Genomic DNA, 21,904 nt, shown 5'->3' with positions numbered 1-21,904 from the left:
TCCACCGCACACAACTCACTTTGCTTGGAGGTTCTTTTCCTCTGAGAGAAAGCTTTGACATCCTCAGCTCACTGGTCTGATCACGGCTGATCACATTGATCTGGAGGCAGCTGATCACATTGATCGATCTGGAGGCAGCTGATCACATTGATCGATGACAACACTGCAAAAACAAAGAAGATACAGACCTTTATTGAAAATAACCAATATCTCTACACTGTACTGTACATGCCTGCCAACTAAAAAAAAAAAGAAGGAAAATAGGAAATATCTTTAACAAACATCAACAGACCCTATACTTGAATATATACACAGAACAGAAAATATGAATCACCCCGCAGGGGAAATTCAGTTGTCATTGGCGGTAATACAGCAGTAAAGAAGGAGACCCAAGACAGATACAGTGAAAGAAAACGATTAGCTACTACTACAGTGCAGTGCTGCCTGCACAGCAGTGGTGGAAAGTATCAAAGTACATGTACTTAAGTACAATTTTGACTTTACTGGGGTATTTCCAATTTTCTATACTTTTACTTTTACTCCACTACATCTAAGAGACAAATATTGTACTTTTACTCCACTACAATTATTTGAAAACTTTAGTAACTAGTTACTGTAGATTTTGATTATTATTACAAAACACACATCACAACACAACATCTTTGGATTACTTTCTACTTTTGGTACTTTAAAGTACATTTTGATACCAATACTTTTGTACTTTTAATCAAGTAAATGTTAGAATTCCAGACTTTTTACCTCTAACATAGTACTTCTACATTGCAGTATTGATACTTTTACAGCACTTAAGTAAAACAAATTGAGTACTTTTTCCACCACTGCTGCACAGGACACTGTATGTCTTGACAAGCAAGTTAAAAATAATAACACTAAACCGTACAAGAGCAAAAACACATTATGAGACATTGGTCCTAACAATAACAATACAAAACAATAACAATAACAGACTGACTAGCCAATAAGCCCCCCAAAAGTACAAGAGCAAAAACACATTAATACTCCCTGGTGTCCCTTGCCGACCGGTGGTGGAAAAAGTACTCAAAGTACTTTCAAATGGCCGAAATGTATAAAATAAAAGTACTGAAATTGGAAATACTCCTGTAAAGTAAAAAATACCTAAAAATGTTACTTAAAGTACTTGAGTAAATGTACTTAGTTACTTGACACCACGTACTGATCAAAGCTGAACACATTATTTATAGTCCATGAGCCAGAGCCCCAAAATTGAGCGATGATTATTATCGAAAGAGTGGGCAAAACCAAACCTATATTAAATTGTTCATAGGGTCAATACGAGTAAATAAATATATGATAACCTTTCCACAGAGGCAGCTTTTTCATGGTTATCACACATTTTGTTATTTTCCCCATACGTACATGACAGGTGAAAAAGTTACAACATTTTAAAAAGAGTTATCATAATGAAACTTCCTGAGTTGATTACTTACATGAAGACAATGATTTATCATATTACAAGTTTTCTGAAATTGTATATTTAAATATGCTAATTATGCATTAGGAAAATATGCCCACATTTGCATAACTTTCCAGAATCAACATTGGAACATTGGACAAAGCCAGAGTCAACATTCTTATTTCATTTTGTTAAGATGTTGGAGTCAAAGGTTTTTAACAAGGGAATATTCAATATCTGGCTCAATTTTGGGGCTCTGGCTCATGGACTAAATGCCTAATTAACATATTTAAATATATAATTTCAGAAAACTTGTAATACGATAAATCATTGTCTTCATGTAAGTAATCAACTCAGGAAGTTTCATTATGATAACTTTTTTAAATGTTGTCATTTTTTCACCTGTCATGTACGTATGGGGAAAATAACAAAATGTGTGATAACCATGAAAAAGCTACTCCTGTGGAAAGGTTATCATATATTTATTTACTCGTATTGACCCTATGAAGTATGAACAATTTAATATAGGTTTGGTTTTGCCCACTCTTTCGATAATGAAATCTTTCTGGCTCATGGACTATTATGAATGCAGAGCCTTCATAACTGGAAATATAATGTTATTATGAGTTCACTTATTGATCGGCTAGCTAAAGTTAGCAAGGTGCAAGTTAGCTCAGAAAACATGAACCCAACGTTAAACGTGTTTTTTTACCTCCGTGTTTGACCCTCCGTGGCTAACTCAGTTTGCAATATTTTCCAAATATATATTTATATATAATGCAGAGATATTTGATAAAAAACTAAACTGTTTATACTGTTTAAACTGAAGAAAAAAAACAACAACAGCGTTTTTTAAACGAGCCGGGGGCGGGTTCCCTTTAAGACGGGATGTATACTTCGTCGCACGACGGCGTCGCCCTACAAAAGTAGCCGATCTATAAGCTCACCGCACGTTGCGACGCTGCGCTCCGTTTGCTTGTAGATCTGTTGTTTTCGGAGCGCGACACGACAACAAGACCGACGCTCGTTGGGTCCTTCTGCAACGCAGGGCGCCTGAGAGTGACGTCACCAGAGGGACCTTGTCAAGTGAACCGTGCTGAGGCCGCAGAACGAGCGGATGTGCAATTATTTCCTCCAAAATAAAAGTCTTAAAAACGCCAGTGGTGTAAAGTAACTAAGTACATTTATTCAAGTACTGTACTTAAGTCATGGCACTACTTGTTCCTGTTTGTTTATATGTCTACATTTACACCCCGTATATCTACATAACGTTCAGATTTCAAATATAAAGTGCTGACACCACGGTTACAGATGTGACAAGTTAAAACGCCTGGGTCTAAGTACCCGTATCTTCCGTATTGTTCAATAAAACGTATTTTAATTCGATTGGTGGCCATTTTCTCAGCATTTCCTTCATATGCTTTCAATTACGCGACCCTATCGGTTGGGAGGTGTACTGCATTCTGATACATAATAAATCTATGAAAAAATGGCCGCTGATAGAAGTCAAATGCTTTTTATTGGACAATACGGAAGATATTGGTATTTAGACCTAGGCGTTTTAACCTGTTACGTCCGTGGCCGTGGGGTAAGCAGTTTATATTTGAAACCTGAACGTTTATGTAGATGGACGGGTTGTAAATGAAAAAACAAAACAAAAAAACAAACGAACAATTAAGTAGCGCCATGACTGTCATGTTTCAGGGCTAGTGTTTGTACATAAGGTTTCTAGTATAGCACTGAGTCTGAGCGCACTGGCCAATACAAACTAATAGGCGAACATATTTCTACACCGAACGCAATTGATTTAAGCCTAGAATCAAGCCATCCAGGGTCCTGGTGAATCATGACCATAAAACATTTATTTCTGTGATTTAAAAAATTAATAATAATAATTATATGATATACTATATTTAATAAATACCCTTTGTTTTGCCGTTTTCAAAAGTTTTTTCACAGAATCAAACGTTTTATGGTCATGATTCACCAGGACCCGGGATGGCTTGATTCTAGGCTTAACATAATTGATATAAATATTTTTGGAAATGTCAATGGGAAAAATGCATTGACTATCTTGAAGTGGAACCAGAAAATGGCCGCCACTGCTATGCCGGCCCTATTAGCAGGGTGCGCGTTTCCGAACGCACGCTTATAAGGCGACCCGGAACTTCTCTAGTTGTTGCTGGTGTGTGACTTGACAGTGGTCGCTGTGCGCATGGTGTGTGCATGTGATCCTTCACGCACAGCACGTTCTGCTTCCTATCTCTGTGTGTGTGTGTTTGTCCAGAAGAAAACACGCTGTTTACACACCTCTAACCGGCTGATCATCACTTCAAACAGACATGAAGATCACGAAGAGACCGAACATTCTGCTGACAGGTACAAACAATCGGCGTTGCTATTGAAATCCATGGTGTTGTTGTGGCATGGTGTGTATCCCTGTCAAAATGTGTGTGTCCCCCTCCAAGCTACGCATGGTTCTCAAACTTTTTCATGACAAGGACCCCCACATTGACACTTATTAGCCCGTGGACCCCCATTTGAAAAGATATGCCAGGCAGGGACCCCTATAAGAAGTTTTTTTACGGCAGTGATTCTCAACCATTTTAATTTCAAGGACCCCCAGTTTGAAATGCATTCATTAGGCTACGGACCCCCATGTAATGATATTTCTATCTCTGGGACCCCAACTTATATTGTAAAATCAATGTTACTTTAACTCAGAGTGTACAAAATGTGACAAAACATTTGTACACTCAGAGTTGCAGACCCATAAGGGTTCATTTGGTTCCTATACTATCATTTAGCTGGGGACCCCCCCGGAACTCCCTCAAGGACCCCTGGCCACCACTTTGAGAACCAATGATATAGCCTATACTCTGAGAGTGTTAGACTTGGATCAAGACTATCATAGATGTATTTTATTGATTTTGATATGTTTATTTAAAGATGTCAAATTTGATAAAATACTATACAATAGTCTTGATCCAATGCTTTCCCTAGCAGAATGTGCGCCCCCCCCCCCCCCCCCCTCAATACAATGTTTGTTTGATAGAATACTGTATTAACAGTTTGCAAATACCGGTAGTACAGTGGTATGATTGGCCTATACAATAATGCTAAAAAGATAACACAAAAAAAGCCTAAGGGTTTGTTTCCATTGCGGTCCTGTGTATTCAATTCATCAAGATTCATATAAGTGTTGTTTGTTGTGATTAAATCTTGTCTTTATCATTTAAATAACTAATATTTGCCATTGTTTAATCTACTACAGGAACATTGTTTGGATTATCAAACTGTAAAACAATGGTTAAGATATTGTGACTCTATTTTAATTTGAATCGGGGAGCATATTCTGACAAGACTACCACATTTATCAGAGCTACAGTATTGACCTACATACATGTACAGTATTATATATTGGAGGGGGAACACATTCAGATAGTCGATCGATCTAAAAGCTCACAACGCTTTGGCCAATTTAGGTGAATATTCTCCCCAGAATAGAGATGCTAGGGTTCAAGTCATCAAGTGAGGTACTGTAAAGGAGCACTTCACTCATTTTCAACCTTGTCTGTGTCTACACACACCGTCTCATTGGTGGGCTATTGTTTAGAAACCTGTCCAAGGACATTGTGAGTGGGGATTCCATAGAAACTACAGCCTTTCTCTTACTGGAATGTTAGCATGCTGAAATATAAGTTATTGTTCTTGCATTAATAAGAAAAAAGGAAAAACATCAGAAATGGTGCCATCATATAATGAGCATTAGTGAGAAGAACCTATTATATGAAGGAGGTCGGTTGAAAATGGGTGAAGTGCTCCTTTAATGGATGGATGATGATGATGATGATGGTGGTGGTGGTGGTGATGATGACGACTTTTCTTTTCTCTTACAGGTACTCCTGGTACCGGTAAGACAACTTTGGGCAAAGAGCTTGCACAGAGGACAGGACTGACTTACATCAATGTAGGCGACCTCGCACAGGAGGGTAAGATATTACACAATATCCCACGTCTACCTTTTAAAGGTGCTGTGATATATCTTGGTTAAAAACCTAAGGCTGTATTTGTGATAGTAACCACTGGTAGTGTTTGTTAAGTAACAGGGGGTCTCCCTGTCTCTCCAGCTCTTTAGTAAACAGAAAATACATTTTCAGGATACCAGTTGAGTGGCATTGCTGATGTTGACCATAATGATCTTTTCCTCAGGGAAACTTTTTGACGGCTTTGATGAAGAGTACCAGTGTCCCGTTCTGGATGAGGATAGGGTGAGTGTCCGCTCTTCATCACGCAACGTCAATCAGACATCTAGAAAGCAGTGTGTCCAACATTTCAAACACTCGAATTTCAAGCCGCTACCCCGCCTTCAGATCTAGTCCTATACTGCGCTGATCAGAGCCGAGCTATTGGTCTGGATGCTATGTTTGTGACGTCCACCGTCCACCCATTTGGCAATTTTACCATAAGATGTTGCACAAAATCATAACTTACTTTCATCTAGCCTGGTAAACCATCCCGCAGACCTGTCTGGCCCCAAGCGCTGGGTGGGCGTTTTGCAGAAACAAAAAGTCAAGAGCCAATCAGCGCCTGTCAATCACAGAGCCCTGAGCGCAGATCGCTCACATAATCGGGATGGTTTACCAGGCTAACTTTCATCCACTGTCTGGCTGTATTTTCTCAACATGATATCGGTTGAACTTGTCTTTTTTTTTCTTCAAAAAGTACAAAAAAACATGGCAAAAATAGCTTGCAGCACACAGCAGCGTCGTGACCTTGTAGATTGGCTATTTTCACTATACATTACATGTAAACAAAAGTGTGTGTGTGTGTGTGTGTGTGTGTGTGTGTGTGTGTGTGTGTGTGTGTGTGTGTGTGTGTGTGTGTGTGTGTGTGTGTGTGTGTGCACACACATTAGAAGGTAATCCAGCAAAATAGGAAAGTAATCCAACATATGAGAAAGTAATTCAGTATACAGTCAGTAATGCTGCTTTTGTTGTTTTCCCAGGTGGTTGATGAGCTTGAGGACAAGATGTCGGATGGCGGTGTGATCGTGGACTACCATGGTTGTGACTTCTTCCCTGAGCGCTGGTTCCATATAGTGTTTGTCCTTCGCACAGACAACACCCATCTGTACAGCCGACTGGAGACCAGGTACTTCCAGTGGTGGACATTAACAAAGTACATTTACTTGAGTACTGTACTCAAGTACATTTTTTTGAGTATCTGTTCTTTACTTGAGTGTTTTCTTTGTTTGTTTTTTCTCCACTGCGTTTCAAGTGGTCAAAAATCTTTGTGGAAAATGGTCGATCTGCAAGCTCACAACATGTCACGTTGCGACGAGTTGTGAGCTTGTAGGTCGGCTATTTTTGTCCACATGTTCACCCCAGAAGAGGGATACTAAGGTTCAAGTGGTTAACACCACCCAGCAGGTGCTCGGGTGGCGGAGGGGTAAAGTACCTGCCCACGACTGTAGAGTTTAGCCAGCAGGCTCCTTCTGCCTTGTTCGGCCCTAGTTCTGCCTGCTTCTGGTTGTTTATGCAGAGTTTTCTATGAAGTACACGTGGGGAAACGATACTGTCACTAAACTGCACCTGAGATGTTCCTATTTACTGAGACCACGTTTAAAATAAGAATTGAATACATTAAATATCACTATGAGGCAACTGAAAAAACAACAAACCTAAACTTCAAGAATGTGTGTCCACAGTAAGCTGACGTTTCTAGGTGAAAATATGAAGGAGTTGCGAGGTGCCAAATTCATCCATTGTTATTGCATTATACCTGGGGAAAAAAAACAACGAATGGGGTTTCTTGGTGAAAGTATGTAGGGCTAGTTAGGTGCCAAACTTTTTGGAAAATAATAATATTGAGGAAAACGTCGCTGACCACAATAAAAATAGACGGCCAGCCCTAATAGGCTCTATTCACAGCAGCCATATTCTCACTTCCTTCACAGGTGTTACCAATGATACTAATGAAGGCTCTGTTCCATTTAGTGTAGCACAGTGGTTCTCAGATTTTTCAATTTCCACCACCCCCATAACTCTGAGAGTGTACAAATGTAACCAAATGGGCCGTCCATTTGGTTACATTTGTACACTCTCAGAGTTACACACCCATAAGGGGCCATTTGGAAACCCCTTAAGGAACAATGAGAGTACCTGGACCCACATTTTAGTCCCACTGGTGTAGCAGAGTGTCTCCAGTGAGCCAACATGCACAATATCAGCACCCTGACTCTGTTTGACCAGAATGGAACAGAGCCTTCATTAGTATCATTGGTAACACCTGTGAATGTCTTCATTATATGGCTGCTGTGAATAGAGCCTATGACTAATGTATTGATCCACCCTCTTCCCTGCCGACAGGGGCTACTCGGGGAAGAAGCTGCAGGACAACGTGCAGTGCGAGATCTTCCAGACCATCTACGAAGAGGCCATGGAAGCCTACAAGGAGGAGCTCGTTCACCAGCTGGCCAGCAACGAGCCGGAGGACCTGGAGCGCAACCTGGAGCAGATAGTCCAGTGGACGGAACAGTGGACCAAGGACAATAACTAACTAACTAACTCACTCACTGCTGGGCCCGCTGCTGGACGCCAATGTTACTGCAGTGTTTCTCAATGTAGGGTCCGAGGACCACAAGAGTGTCCAAATGGACCCTTACGGGTCTGTAACGCTTTAGTGTGTACAATGTACACTCTCAAAGAGTTATAGACCTGTAAGGACCCCTGGTGGGCCCCAGAACCGACGTTGAGAAAGCGTGTGTTACGGGACATAATCTGCAGCACAGCCACACATACTGTACTGCAAGTCATCATGATAAAGGAGCACTTCACCCGTTCTTTACCTTATCTTCATATAAATGGCCCTCACTAATGGTCAGTATAAGAGGGCAACCTTTCTGTCTGCTTTTATTGATTGAATACTTTATCAAAGGAGTAGTTCACCCAAAACATTACTTATTTTCTATCAATTACACACCGCATGAAGCATTGAATTCATGGAGATTTTTTTTGTCACATTCTTGAGCCAATAATTTGATGATGATAAAGATGCTAATGTATCCGGTAGGAGACACAAAGGAGACTCTTTGTGGCTCCTACCGGAGAGACTGCCGGTTATCAAATGAATGGCTTAGGAATGCGCTAAACTAAAACATCTCCATGAATTCAATGCTTCATGGGGTGTGTAATTGATAGAAAATAAGTAATTCTTTGGGGGAACTACTCCTTTAACCCATTTTGAGAACCCCTATTTGTAACTATACCTTTCAAGACACTTTTTGGGGTTCCTGATGCTATGTACAGTATATAGCAACATAAAGTTTGGGTAATTTTTGAATACATATTTGAAGTTTTTCAGAAAATGTAGGTCAGGATTTAGAAGGCGATTTTTAGAATCGGCCTCAGGTCTAAATGGGCTAACAAGGATGTTAACAGTACAGGTACAAAGGCTATGCTTAAAGGATAACTCAAAAAGCCGCAGGGGGGCTCGTTTCTATTGTACTCAATGCATTAATAATACATATGATACACATGCTGGCTGTGTGCCTCATTGGTGGGCAATGGACAGTTGAGAAACCTGCCTACCAGTGACCTCATATAGATACTACAGCCTTTCTGTTTCTGGAAAGTGAGCATGCTGATATATAGAAGCCATTGTAAAAGCCATTGGAAAAAAAAGAGAGAAAGTGAACTGATATCATTGGTAGGCAGGTTTATGTTCATAGCCCACCTCCTGAGAAACAACAGTAGACATAAATGGTGCCGTCTTATAATGAGTATTAGTGAGGACCAATTATATGAAGATAATTAGTCGACCGGAGTCCCACTGGGCTCTATACATAGTCTGCTTCTTTTTTCCCTCTACACCACATCTCTCTGGTAGGAAATAGCAAATGTTCAAGCTCAAACAATGTCACGATGCCTCGTGGATCTGGTATTCTTGCCGAATGTTTGTCGCAGAATTTGAAAAACTTAAGTACAACTGTTTACAAGTTGTTTTGAGGTCAATGGATTGTATAAATCAATGATGTCTAAATATTCCAATATTTCCAAAATTATTTTTATGTATTATAACTCATTAAACCTGATCAAATGGCAAATTGCTGAACATGTCATTTGAGTGGCTGAAATGTTCACATCACCCTTTTATTTGATGTCTACTTAGCACTGTCACTGACTGGTACAGTACCTCTGTAAGGGCCTTGAATGTCCAGGCCTGGAATTTCATTTTAGGTTCCCTAACACGCATTTTTGGGTCACAGACCATTTCATTGTGGTGTTTGTTTATTATAACATTTTTGGACGAAAAAAAGTCCATAGTTGTTACATTGTTACCTACAGTGTGCATTATAGAGTAAATGGTCTTTGCACATGTGCTTTTCCTGCACTGAATAACCTAACATAGTGGGAAGCAAGGGTATGGGAGGGGAGGGGAGGGGCCAGCAGTTACTTGAAAACATGCTTTTTTGGATATGGATGGCCGTCAAGTGCACATTGATTGGTAGTGTTATGAAACCTTCATGCAGAGAATATTGTTTGTAAGTCTTTTGACTGTTGTTATACAGTAGTAGCTAAAGGGTACATTGGTCAATTTTAAGCCTAATTTGCCTCTTACATACTATATAGTACTTTGAGCCCCAGAGAATGAAAAGGTGCTATTTTGTCTTGTGTAAAATCACCAAACGTAGTATTTAAAGGAGTATCTTTTTTCCCCGCCAACTCTTTTTGATAGAAAATAGTTCTCTGACTGGATTTAGTTTAATCTGGTAAAACAAAAATATGTTACTAACAAGGTGATCAGCAATCAAATATATCCATATACACGTATTGCTATAAAATACACAGAAAATGTATAATCATTGACTTGATCTGCTTCTACGTCTTGGCGGCATCTCGACCCATGATGGACTTCTTAGTGTTTCTCTCAGGTTTCAAAAGGATTATATAACACTTTGGTCCAAACAGTGCAACCAAAAGGCCAAAACTAGAAGCTAAAATAGCAAAGACCTCCACTACATCTGCATATTTGCCTGGAGAGCTGATATATGCTGGGATGAAGGCTATCCACACGGCACAGAAGATCAACATGCTGAAAGTGATTAACTTAGCTTCATTGAAGTTGTCTGGTAGATTCCTTGCCATGAATGCTAGGAGGAAGCTGAGGAGCGCCAGTAAACCAATATAACCAAGTAACACGGCAAAACCAACTGTTGATCCCACTGCACACTCATAGACTATCTTATCAATATGGTATTGTGTGTTTTTATGAGGAGTTGGTGAGGCAGACACAAGCCATGTTGTGCAGATTATTGCCTGGATCGAAGTAAGAGCCAGAACTGTTCCTCTCTGCTGCATAGCACCGAACCACTTCATAATACCTGCACCCCCAGGCTTGGAGGCCTTGAACACAGCCAACACCACCATAGTCTTTACCAGGATACACGAGACACACAGCACAAAGCTGATCCCAAATACTGCATGCCTCAGCTGACAAGTCCAGAGCCTGGGACGACCAATGAACAGAAGTGAGCACAAGAAACACAGTTTGAGTGACAGCAAAAGTTGGAAGCTGAGTTCTGAGTTGTTGGCTCGTACCATGGGCGTGTCTCGATGATAGACGAAGATTCCCATGACAATGGCACACATAAGTGTGCCTAACAATGAGATGGTTGTCAAGGAGATACCGAGGGCCTCATGGAAGGAGAGGAACTCCACGCTCTTAGGGACACAGTGGTCACGTTGGGGACTGGACCAGAAGCCCTCTGGACAACTGGTGCACTCCGTAGAGTCTAACAAAGAAGAGAAGATTAAAGGGACAGACGTACAGTATCAGCCTAAAGATAACCTATTGTTCATACATAATGTAAACCTACCAGTCTCATTGCTGATCTCTCCCTCAGAACAAGCAATACAGTCAAAGCAGCAGACAGGTTCCCCTTTCCTTCTGGCCACACGGGTTCCAGGGGAACAGCTCTCACTACACACTGACCGAAGCGGCTACAGAGGAAAGTAACGATGATCAATTTCAGTCCAAAGTGAATTACATGCACATCATGAGCTCAACATGAGGTATTTTAGAAAGCCAAAGTGACCTTTTTGGTTTCAAAGTTCCAGAAGATTCTGTCTTCATTAAGGATGAGCTCTTCACCTGAGGATGTTGACTTCTTGTACATACCTACATACTGAACCTTTATGCTTCCATCAGGGAGCCACACCCAGTTCATGATATCACAGACTGGTGAGGCATCACTATTCCCATCAAATGATACTTGATCACCAAATGATGTGGTGAAGTTGATCTTATCCAGGTAATACACAAGCTAGAAATGGTGATGAACAAAATTATGAAGAGCAGGATACTATTTTGTACAAGATACACAATAGTGACACTGGATTGTTTATGTATTAACTACATGCCTCCGGTATTTACACATTTATCTAATACATAGTATTTAAACATGAAATAATATTCTGTGCAATGGGGAATGGAAGGGGGGGCTTCTGTGTCCCAGCACAGAATATGTATACCCCCCCAAACAAACAAACAAACAATTACATAAATAATACATATAAATATACAAAAAAATGGTAAACATTCACAGCAGGCAATAAGTAGTATTATTCCTTATTCTCTATTATTAAAAATTAAATCCAACAAGAAACTCTAGTAAACAGTTTATTAATATAACACCTGCCATGGCTGTATTGTCTGCAAACTGGCACAGCTGTGCCCAATGAAAGGCCCTCTTCCAGGCACACATTGCAACATGTCATGGAGGGCATGGGCCAGAGCGTACACAGCCTTGTACACCATAATCTCTGCCCTGAGGTTAGACACATCCAACAGGGTTGTTTCTGCTGTTCCTATGTCTTCTTGTCCAGTACACACCCTTCCACCAGCATGCACCCACTCTGACGGAAGGGGTGCAAATTTGCACTCAAATGTGCGTTCCCAAAACTGCCGTACCTGAAGAAACAAAATGAATACTCAAACAGAAAAATAATACCTTGTGAATATTTAAAAACAGACATCAGATTGAAATTGCAGCTTAAAGGGATAGTTCACCCCCAAAAATATTTTTTTTCTATTGATTAGTCACCCCATGGAGACTTGAATTCATGGATATTTTGCTGTTTTGGTCGCATTCCTAAGCCAATAATTTGATGACGGCAGCGGTTCCGGCAGGCTTTTATGCCTTTATTTATAGGACCGTAGACTGACAGGAAATGGGGTGTGACACGCAGCAAAGGTCATCGGGATCGGGACTCAAACCCGTGACACGCTGTCAGGCTGGCATTGCAGCCTATAGGGTGCCTGGACCGCCACGCCGTCCTTTGTGTCTCTTACAGGATCCGCTGCCTACCGGCCTGTTGGTCAACAAATTATTGGCTTAGGGAATTCGACAAAAACTAAAAAATATCGATGAATTTAAGTCTCCAGTCCATGAGGTGACTAATCGATAGAAAAACATATTTTTTGGGGGGTGAACTATTATCCCTACGCATCAGCAGATGTGATCTCCCCGCCAACCAAGACGTATACAATGAATACTGCGTGCAAGCAAAGCTCGCAGAATCATCAAAGATCGTGGTCACCCCAGCAACCGATTGTTTCAGAAGTGGCCACATGGAAAGTGGCTCCACAGTCACAAGGCCACTGGCAGCAGACTGATGAAGAGCAGTCTACTGCACTCACACACTTGAACAAACTAGCCAGAGTAAACCTTGAGCCCCGCCAAGACTCACTATGATATTTTCGTGGCTGTTAAGGTCATTGTCAGGATGTACTTTCAACAAGAAGTCCTTGAGGCCTGGTATCTCTCCACGATGGACTGCAAGACCCAGGGTTCCTCTCAGGTACGGCAAGAAGCGAGGAGTCTGGAGGTTTGGGTCTTCTATCCAGCTTATGTCAGCGATCCACTGCAAACCTGTCACCTTCTGCTTTACCACCTGTTAATTACGATCAACAGCAACAACAACAACAATAATAATAATAACTAGAAAAAGTGCTCCTCGGAGCACAACTCTCCGCTGTTGGTAATGTTGGGAATATTAGCAGATACTTATACAGATAGAACAAGTGGATACAGATAGAATGAGTGGATGATTGAGTGTGTAGGTGATGCCCGATAGCTGATTGGTTGCAGCAACGCAACCTCCTGGCTGTTTCAGGTTCCTTTTGACTTCTCTTTCCACTCATGGCCAGACAGATTCATGGATACAGATTCTATCTGTATCCACTTGTTCTATCTGTATAAGTGTCCTATCCGTCCTGTCTGTATAAGTGTCCTATCCCTCCTGTCTGTATAAGTGTCCTATCCGTCCTGTCTATGTAAGTGTCCTATCCGTCCTGTCTGTGTAAGTGTCCTATCCGTCTATGTAAGTGTCCTGTCTGTGTAAGTGTCCTATCCAATTGTTACAGTATCCGCCATTTCTCAACCATTTCGTGATTGTTCCTGTCTTACCTCACTCTTACCAGACTTGTGTTGGGAATGTTGGGAATGTTCTAATTCTTATGTTCTAACTGTCCTATCCATCCTGTCTGTATAAGTGTCCGATCCGTCCTGTCTGTATAAGTGTCCTATCCGTCTTGTCTGTATAAGTGTCCTATCCGTCCTGTCTATGTAAGTGTCCTATCCCTCCTGTCTGTGTAAGTGTCCTATCCCTCCTGTCTGTATAAGTGTCCTATCCGTCCTGTCTGTATACTGTAAGTGTCCGATCCGTCCTGTCTGTATACTGTAAGTGTCCTATCCGTCCTGTCTGTGTAAGTGTCATATCCCTCCTGTCTATGTAAGTGTCCTATCCGTCCTGTCTGTGTAAGTGTCCTATCCGTCCTGTCTGTATAAGTGTCCTATCCGTCCTGTCTGTATAAGTGTCCTATCCGTCTGTGTAAGTGTCATATCCCTCCTGTCTATATAAGTGTCCTATCTGTCCTATCTGCCAATTATGTATCAGCCATGCAGCCATTTCGTGATGGTTCCTGTCTTACCTCACTTTGACAGTGGCAAAGACACTGTCAAAGTGACGCCATGTATTTATACAGTATTTCACCGTATTGTCACGTGTCACGTGAGGCTTGACCAATCGGTGTGTCATATTTAGAAAGTGAAAACAATACTCTCCTGCGGAGAGTAATAAACTATCAAGACAAATGCAATCTAATACAATTCTAACAATAAAAGATTTAGTTTTAGCAATGAGAATGCATTATTGCATTATTTGCTCATTGTGCAGAGAAGAACGTGTACAAATACATTATTACACAATTACAATTACTGAGCATTTAATTTGAACCAAATACTTATTCAATTGCATTGCAATTATACAAAATGCTTGCTAATGAATAGCAACCTATTTTTATATATGAAATGATGTCTTCACTTCAATACAACTCATTTCAGATTCCTTATAATTATGAGTTCCAAAATAACATCACAACCCCAACCTCATCCAGGAGTTTAATCATACGGGTCCCATATTCCAATACAATGACCACACGAGCTGTGGATTTCTTCATCACAGAGACAATTCTCCGGACTTCAGCTGGGTCACTGTCATAGGGAAAAACCTCCACATACGCCAGGCAACCCAAACCAGACTGGGCCAGCTCAGACTGGAAGATTTGGGCCATATCACGGCCATAGGCATCATCACTAAACAACGCTCCCACCCAGGTCCACTCGAACCGTCTCATAATCTGGAGCATAGCTCGCACCTGAATGGATTATAGAATGGAGGGATAAGTGCTTAAACTAGATTATTCACATTGTCGTAAATCCTTGACCTTTGGCAAGTGAATTTCCCCTGCGGCATAAATAAAGGTCTTTCTATCTATCTCAGTGAATCTCCAGATTCCACAATGAAAAGGTCTAATAATTTCCTTTTGATGCTGTCAAGTCAACAGAGACCTTTATAGGCTCCAGCAGTAATACATAGTATAGCAAATGAGAGGTGATTATAATGCAACATCAATTACACTCACTAGAGAGAGGTACTTGTCAAGTGTTTGGATCATGTAGTACTTAGAAGTTCACCTGGATGGTATTGCTTATGACTGTTCTGAAGAAGGAAGGGTACTGATTCCGGTCACTCAGACAGGAGCACATGGCATAGTAACTTACCTGAAAGAGACACAAAACAGCTGTTCAGTAATTTTCAAATTTCTTTATGTATTTCTTTATGTATTCTTTATTCTTTTTCCCTTTTTTTTTCCTTTGGGGGGGGGGGGGATCTCCCCTGCAAACAAAGCATGTGAGTGGAGTGAGGACTGACGAGGCTGTTCTCATGCTCCACTCAACCTGTCACCCTGCTCAATATCACTGACTGCTCACCTAGACCCCCCCTCTCTCTCTGTGTCTGTCTCTTTCCCCCAGCAACAGTTCAGTTTCAAATTGTATCCTTTGATTGACTGATGATTAAAACACATTAATAAACAATAATAAAAAAAGCACACTGATACTCTTGCAATAATGTCTATGTCATGACAGTCACCATATACCATATATACAACGTATACCAGCCGCTATGCTCATGCACCTTATTTCTAAACCTTGTCATGTACATAATATTTGGATGGATATGTGTAAATATGTAGATACCTTGTTGTCTTTGTCCTTTGTCCCCCCCTGCTCAAAATCTGCCTATAGGCTCTATGCACAGAAGCCATATTGGAAAGAAATTGGGCCTCTTCTTACTTCCTTCACAGGTGTTACCAATGATGCTAATGAAGGCTCTGTTCCATTCTGGTCAAGGTGCTGATAGCGTGCATGTTACACTCCATTTTGGTTCCCAAATGGCCGCTTATGGTGGGTGTGTAACTCTGAGAGTGTACAAATGGAACCAAATGGACCCGTAAGGGTCCATTTGGTTGAGAGTGTACAAATGGAACCAAGAGTGTACAAATGGAGTGTACAAATGGAACCAAATGGACCCGTAAGGGTCCATTTGGTTCCATTTGTACACTCTCAGAGTTATGGGGGCCTTTTAAAATAAGACAACCACTATGCCACACTAAATGGAACAGAGCGTTAATTCGTATTATTGGTAACACCTGTGAAGGAAGTAAGGAAGGGGCCCAATTCATTCCCAATATGGCTGCTCTGCATAGAGCCTATTCCACTCTTATGCTCTTTAAATATGTATTTCAAGCTTTAAATATACTATATACATTGTACATCATATTATATTTGATAAACGTCCAAATCACATCATCATCAATAGGTGATGGTAACAGGGGTTTCAAGTAAGCAACTTACCATGGGCACTCTGTACAAACCTAATACACTAGAGATGGCAATAGAATTTGCTGAGGAATCAGCACCCACAATGCCGAGCACTGGAGGAGAGCCAACACAGCTCTCATCCTGTTGAAACTGCTCCTCTCTCCCACTGACCAATGACAACGCAGCATGGAATGCAACTTCAAGCGTGTAACAGGTATCATAGATAATATACCCCAGAGTGACATTGGGTAGCAGGCTGGGGTTTCTGTTGATCTCTGTAATGGCAAAAGCCATGGTCTGTGCCCATCTGAACGCGTCAATGTAGAAACTAACACAAAATGCCACTGTAACCTTGCATATTGTCGAAATATACAACATCAATCATAATCATAATCCTATACATCAAAACAAGTTCCCTGTTCTCTTGCTTTGCTATTGTATGTGATACTCACTCATAGCAAATGGGGTCTTGTTGCTCGGAGGTGAAAGACAGATCAGGGAGGACAGAGGAGTGGTGCATATCAAACACGGCACCCAGAACCAAGTCCCCAGCCTTGTACATTCTGTTGAGATTAAACGGTGCCTGTAAGCCGCAAGAAGAGGAAGATGAGGAAGACAAAGCGGAAAAGGAAGAGAACAATATCAAGGATAAAAGCAGGTGTATGACTAGAGAAGCCCTCATAACTGTCCTCATTTGTCCCTCCCTCCTGTCCTCATCAACCCTCCCCCTTCTCTAAATCCTTTGTCCAGTTGTTAAGTTTTATACCCAGTGCTGTGCCATCCCCTGTGCCACCTTATGGTATTACGTAATCTTTCACAGCACCCACCTGCAATTATCAGAATTTTGTTTTGCTAGTTATTATTCTATGCACAAATAAATTGCAGTTTTGAAGGCTTAAAGATGCTAAAAAACACATTACGGTTTCACATACATGTACAAACTTCGGAACGCACATATCATGTCCAGATTAACAAAATAATTATCTTGGAATCATGACCTAACCCCAAAAGGAAGTCAGACATTTTTATGTTTTTGTGGCATTTCTGTGCATTTCATGTTATTTTGCACAGATTGTACTTTAACTAACTCCATCCTAGGAGGATAATCAGTTCCACCTAAAATCGCTCAGTGTATATAAAATACCTTAATACTGATCAGCGCAATATACTGTAGGACTAGTAGTAGAGGACCTAGCTAAGATATGTATGCACTTAATTTAGTAGAGAATATCTCAACTGTTCTTGGCTAATATGACCCCAGGGAACAACTTAGGAACTTTGACTAATTCTCTATCCGGGACGAAACACCCGAAAATGACCACGCCCTTTTAAAAATGAGCATAACCGGTGCACTACTTCCAACATGGCTCTATCTGCTAAACCGTTGGAGAGCTACAGATTTACTGAGGTGCTCCAAGTGTTCAGAATACTTATGTTTAGCAAAACATAGAAAAGTGTAATATTTCTAATTTGATATTTTATGACAGAATAGCTAAAAAACGCCAAACAAAATGCCAACATATTACAGTCCAGGGCTATAGGAATAATTCTGTGTGAATCAGTCAAAAAGCACCGAAATTTATGTAACCCAGGGCATGCTCTAATGATTTAGCAAGGGTACCTGAGCCTAATGATTTAGCAAGGGTACCTGAGCCATCAACGCTCTGGGTCATCATTGTGGCCAAATCCAATGTGGCCACCACCTGAAAAAGGTTTTGGCAAAAAAAATTGAACAAGATGAGCTATAAATGCAAACTTGGTGTCTAAATCATGTTTTTTGACAATTAGAAACATGTTTGAATGCTTATCTTTATGACTGGGTGTGGCTGGACCTCTATTTTGCATATTTCAAAGAAATATAGTTTTGAAATTGTAATCTTTGTCATTTTTGGTAAACTTGGTGTCTACTTTATGCTTTTTGAGCATTAGAAACACATTGGAATACCCAAAATGCTCAAACATTAATATGGCACTGGCTCTTCTCTTGTTGCACAAATGTAACGTGGTCTACTCGGCACTGAAATGTTTGCAAATGTAATTTCTACCTCAGGTTAAAAGAAAAACTTTGTATGTTTACGTTTTGTATCATTTGTGCAACCCATTAAGGCCATGGATGTCACGATGAGGTTCTGGAGGTGTAGGACTCAAATGCAGAACGACAGATACAGGCTGAGCAGTGAATATTCAGGAGGCTTTATTAACAAAAAACCCACAATGGGAAAACACAAGGAATCTCTGACCTAGGTATACACTACAAAATATCAAAGACTGGGACAAGAACTAACCACATCATAATACGACAACAAACTGAAAAGTGACCAAACACACAGGGGCATACAAATAGACAAAGACTAACTAGACACAGGTGAACTGAACAGACAATCAACATTAGGATAGGCTAGGAGACTAAGGGGACACAGGTGGAAACACTGGGAATCACAGGACTGGTTAGACAAGACAGGTACGGATAAGTAAGCAGACAATAGGAACGATACTACAAAATAAGACACAGAACACCCAAGGCAACAAACAACAGAGAACTATAAGACCAAAACAGAACAGGAATACATAGTAAAAGTCCAAAAGTAATAAACACAGATAAAGTCCAAGGGCTGAGGAGCGGACCGTGACAATGGACACCCATCTGAAAAGGTTTTGTGCCAGGGACCCCCAGAAGAGAACATTTGTCTTAAAAATTCAAAAGCATAAAAGAAATGTTCAAATACTGCACAAAAATAGCTGATGTAAAAGCTCGCATCACGGCGGGTGAACTGGTTTTAGAGTATTTGGTATTGTACGGTATGGTCAAGTTGGACAATATAGCTCTGTTTTCATCATGTGTATCATGGATGAAAATGTAGTATATTGCATGTCACAAAAGGGTGGGGGCGTGGCTGTGGAAAGGGTCGTGTTTGGTAAAAAGGGTCTGCAACGTGTCATGATTGGTTGCCATGTTTGCTTATTGTAAGCGACATTGCCCTTGTTTTTCTGTGAAGGTACTTGTAAAGACTAGTGGTTGCGGTTTGTCCCTGTTTCTAAAACGTTGTTGATATTTAGTATGAGTTATTGGTTGATATATTGATTCTTGTACCACACCTCCTCAAGTCCATCTGTGATTAAGATGTTTTACTGTACCAATTCTTAATAATTAAATATTGAAATATTACAGAATCTCAATCAATTGTAATGTAAACATTACAAATGTAATAAAAAATTCTAAACCACTTGTTATCAGGTAACAACTACATATTCTTGTAACTCATGTCTTGCGTTACCAATGCTGGCCAAATCAATCAACTACATGGCAGAAAACACAAGCATCACACATCCCACTATCCACTACATGCCTGACCTTGAAAAAAACGCCTCCCACAGACATACAGGGACTGACCTGTTTCGCAAGTCTATACTTGACATCTATGTCATGCGTTCTTGTTTTTGTTGATGTAGTAAGAATCTTTTTCTTTTCTTTTTAAAAATGTAAAAGGTATTAAAGTCCTTAAATTGTCACTTCACTTTCATCTGGGGACCCCCCAAAATCATGTGGAGACCCCCCTTGGGGTCCCGACCCACAGGTTGAGAACCACTGCCCTAGAGGAACAGTTTTTTTGTGAGGTCCATCACATGGAAAATTACCAGTGAGTCTCTAAATGCTTCACTCAACTAGAGAATGATATAATATCTCAGTTTCTGTTGCTAAAAGTGGGAGGAAACTATTAGAAGAAAAAAAAGACAAGAACCAATGAAAGGTTTGAGGGCGATCCTTCATATTGGGGTGATGGTGATATGATATGGTGGTGATTGTGTTCCCCTCGCCAGATGCGTCAGTACTAGGCAGACATAATCTCTGATTGTCATTCAACAACAGACTATACCCAGGTGGGCACACATTAAACATGAGCTGGGCAAGCAAAGGCAGGTGTGTGTTTACCATCACTGATTACATCTGGCCCAGGGGTGATGAAATAGTGACTCAACAGATGCAATGTTGTACTAGGCCTGCAGCTAGGTCTATTCTACGGTGTCATAATAGGCTCTATTCACAGCAGCCATATTATGAAGACATTCACAGGTGTTACCAATGATACTAATGAAGGCTCTGTTCCATTCTGGTCAATCAGAGTCAGGGTTGCTGATAGTGTGCATGTTGGCTCACTGGAAACACTCTGCTGCACCAGTGGGTCTACAGTTGGGGTCCAGGGACCCTCATGGGCTTCCAAATGGCCCCTTACAGGTGTGTAACTCTGAGAGTGTACAAATGGAACCAAATGGACCCGTCCATTTGCCATTTGTACACTCTCAGAGTTATGGGGGTTGTGGAAACCACTGTGCTACACTAAATGGAACAGAGCCTTTATTAGTATCATTGGTAACACCTGGGAAGGAAGTGATAATATGGCTGCAGTGCATAGAGCCTATACAGAGAGGGATGAGCAACCATACAGCAAAATGGTTCTTCATACAAAATACTCAAATATATTTAGGCTATGTATCAAAATCAACTACAGTATTGTAATGACCAGTGGGTTTCAGATGGGAAGGATTAGTATTGATCACTATGCATAAGAACAGTCTTTTATTTGTGACGCTGCACACCAAACACCGGTTACATGGCGGCTTTCCGACATGTCGCCTTTCCGACGTTAACGAACCCTATACCTAACCCTCACCCTAACCCTAACCGCACGCGGAAGCCACTAGTCGGAGTGGCGAGATGTCGGCATGGAAGACGGTTACCCCAAACACCAAACCTATGGATTTTATAAGCACCACAACTACCCCTCTCTACCACACTGATGTGACACATACACATTGATTACAACACATAACACATGAACCTCATGACACATCAAACCCTATACACACATTGCATCGCACATTCTAACTAAATTATAAGCACATTATACATAACAGACGCAGCATTCCAAGGCTTAAATGATTTTTTTGTTGGCACTGATCGCTGCACTATCCTACACCTGGATGAATTAATAAAGTATATTAGTATTGTAAGCGCCCTCGATGTAAATGATGAAGCGGATTGGTTTCAACGGGTGTTTTTATTTTTTCTTTGAAGCACCATGGATCAAACACCGTGAAAACTATGAAGAATGAGAATAAATACTTTTACAAATGTATCAAAAATATTTCATAGTTTCAACAATAAAAGCAGTGCATTTGAATTAATTACTTCAGTACAATACAACAATAAAATACTTCATAGTCGATTGTAATTCAGTGAT

General features: G+C 40.7%; 3 protein-coding genes across 4 annotated transcripts in view; 1 reads left to right on the top strand and 2 right to left on the bottom strand.

Moving 5' to 3' along the window:
* The window catches only part of rad17 (RAD17 checkpoint clamp loader component), a 32,968-nt gene extending 30,661 nt beyond the window's left edge, over nucleotides 1–2,307 (bottom strand). For both annotated transcript variants that reach the window (XM_084055050.1, XM_084055051.1), the window contains exons 1-2: nucleotides 2,148–2,307; nucleotides 20–163 (exon numbers count right to left, since the gene is read on the bottom strand). In XM_084055050.1, the coding sequence (XP_083911176.1) occupies nucleotides 20–61 (42 nt within the window). In that variant the 5' untranslated portion in view covers nucleotides 62–163; nucleotides 2,148–2,307. The remainder of the gene's footprint in view (nucleotides 1–19; nucleotides 164–2,147) is intronic.
* A 1,328-nt stretch (nucleotides 2,308–3,635) lies between these two features.
* ak6 (adenylate kinase 6) lies at nucleotides 3,636–9,533 on the top strand. The gene is made up of 5 exons (XM_084054925.1): nucleotides 3,636–3,814; nucleotides 5,335–5,427; nucleotides 5,648–5,706; nucleotides 6,444–6,589; nucleotides 7,807–9,533. The coding sequence occupies exons 1-5, from the start codon at nucleotides 3,778–3,780 to the stop codon at nucleotides 7,994–7,996; spliced, it is 525 nt and encodes a 174-aa protein (XP_083911051.1). The 5' UTR covers nucleotides 3,636–3,777; the 3' UTR covers nucleotides 7,997–9,533.
* A 775-nt stretch (nucleotides 9,534–10,308) lies between these two features.
* Nucleotides 10,309–21,292, bottom strand: LOC311043264 (extracellular calcium-sensing receptor-like; the record flags this gene model as incomplete). The annotated part of the gene is made up of 10 exons (XM_084054440.1): nucleotides 10,309–11,231; nucleotides 11,316–11,439; nucleotides 11,535–11,762; nucleotides 12,134–12,409; nucleotides 13,189–13,392; nucleotides 14,888–15,157; nucleotides 15,477–15,563; nucleotides 16,698–16,971; nucleotides 17,117–17,247; nucleotides 21,275–21,292. 10 exons carry the CDS (start codon nucleotides 21,290–21,292, stop codon nucleotides 10,318–10,320), a joined length of 2,526 nt encoding a protein of 841 aa, XP_083910566.1. The 3' UTR covers nucleotides 10,309–10,317.
* Nucleotides 21,293–21,904: the final 612 nt, after the last annotated feature.

The sequence above is a fragment of the Gymnoscopelus microlampas genome, assembly GCF_963454915.1.
Source record: "Gymnoscopelus microlampas genome assembly, chromosome: 4".
NCBI classification, from domain to species: domain Eukaryota; kingdom Metazoa; phylum Chordata; class Actinopteri; order Myctophiformes; family Myctophidae; genus Gymnoscopelus; species Gymnoscopelus microlampas.
Note: the sequence above shows the minus strand (reverse complement) of the source record. Positions and strands in the feature narration are given on the sequence as shown.

Coding starts and splice junctions, on each gene's coding strand:
- ak6 (XM_084054925.1), top strand. CDS start 3,778: ATGAAGATCACGAAGAGACCGAACATTCTGCTGACAG. Junction 3,815..5,334: donor ACCGAACATTCTGCTGACAG/GTACAAACAATC, acceptor TTTCTCTTACAG/GTACTCCTGGTACCGGTAAG. Junction 6,590..7,806: donor TACAGCCGACTGGAGACCAG/GTACTTCCAGTG, acceptor CCCTGCCGACAG/GGGCTACTCGGGGAAGAAGC.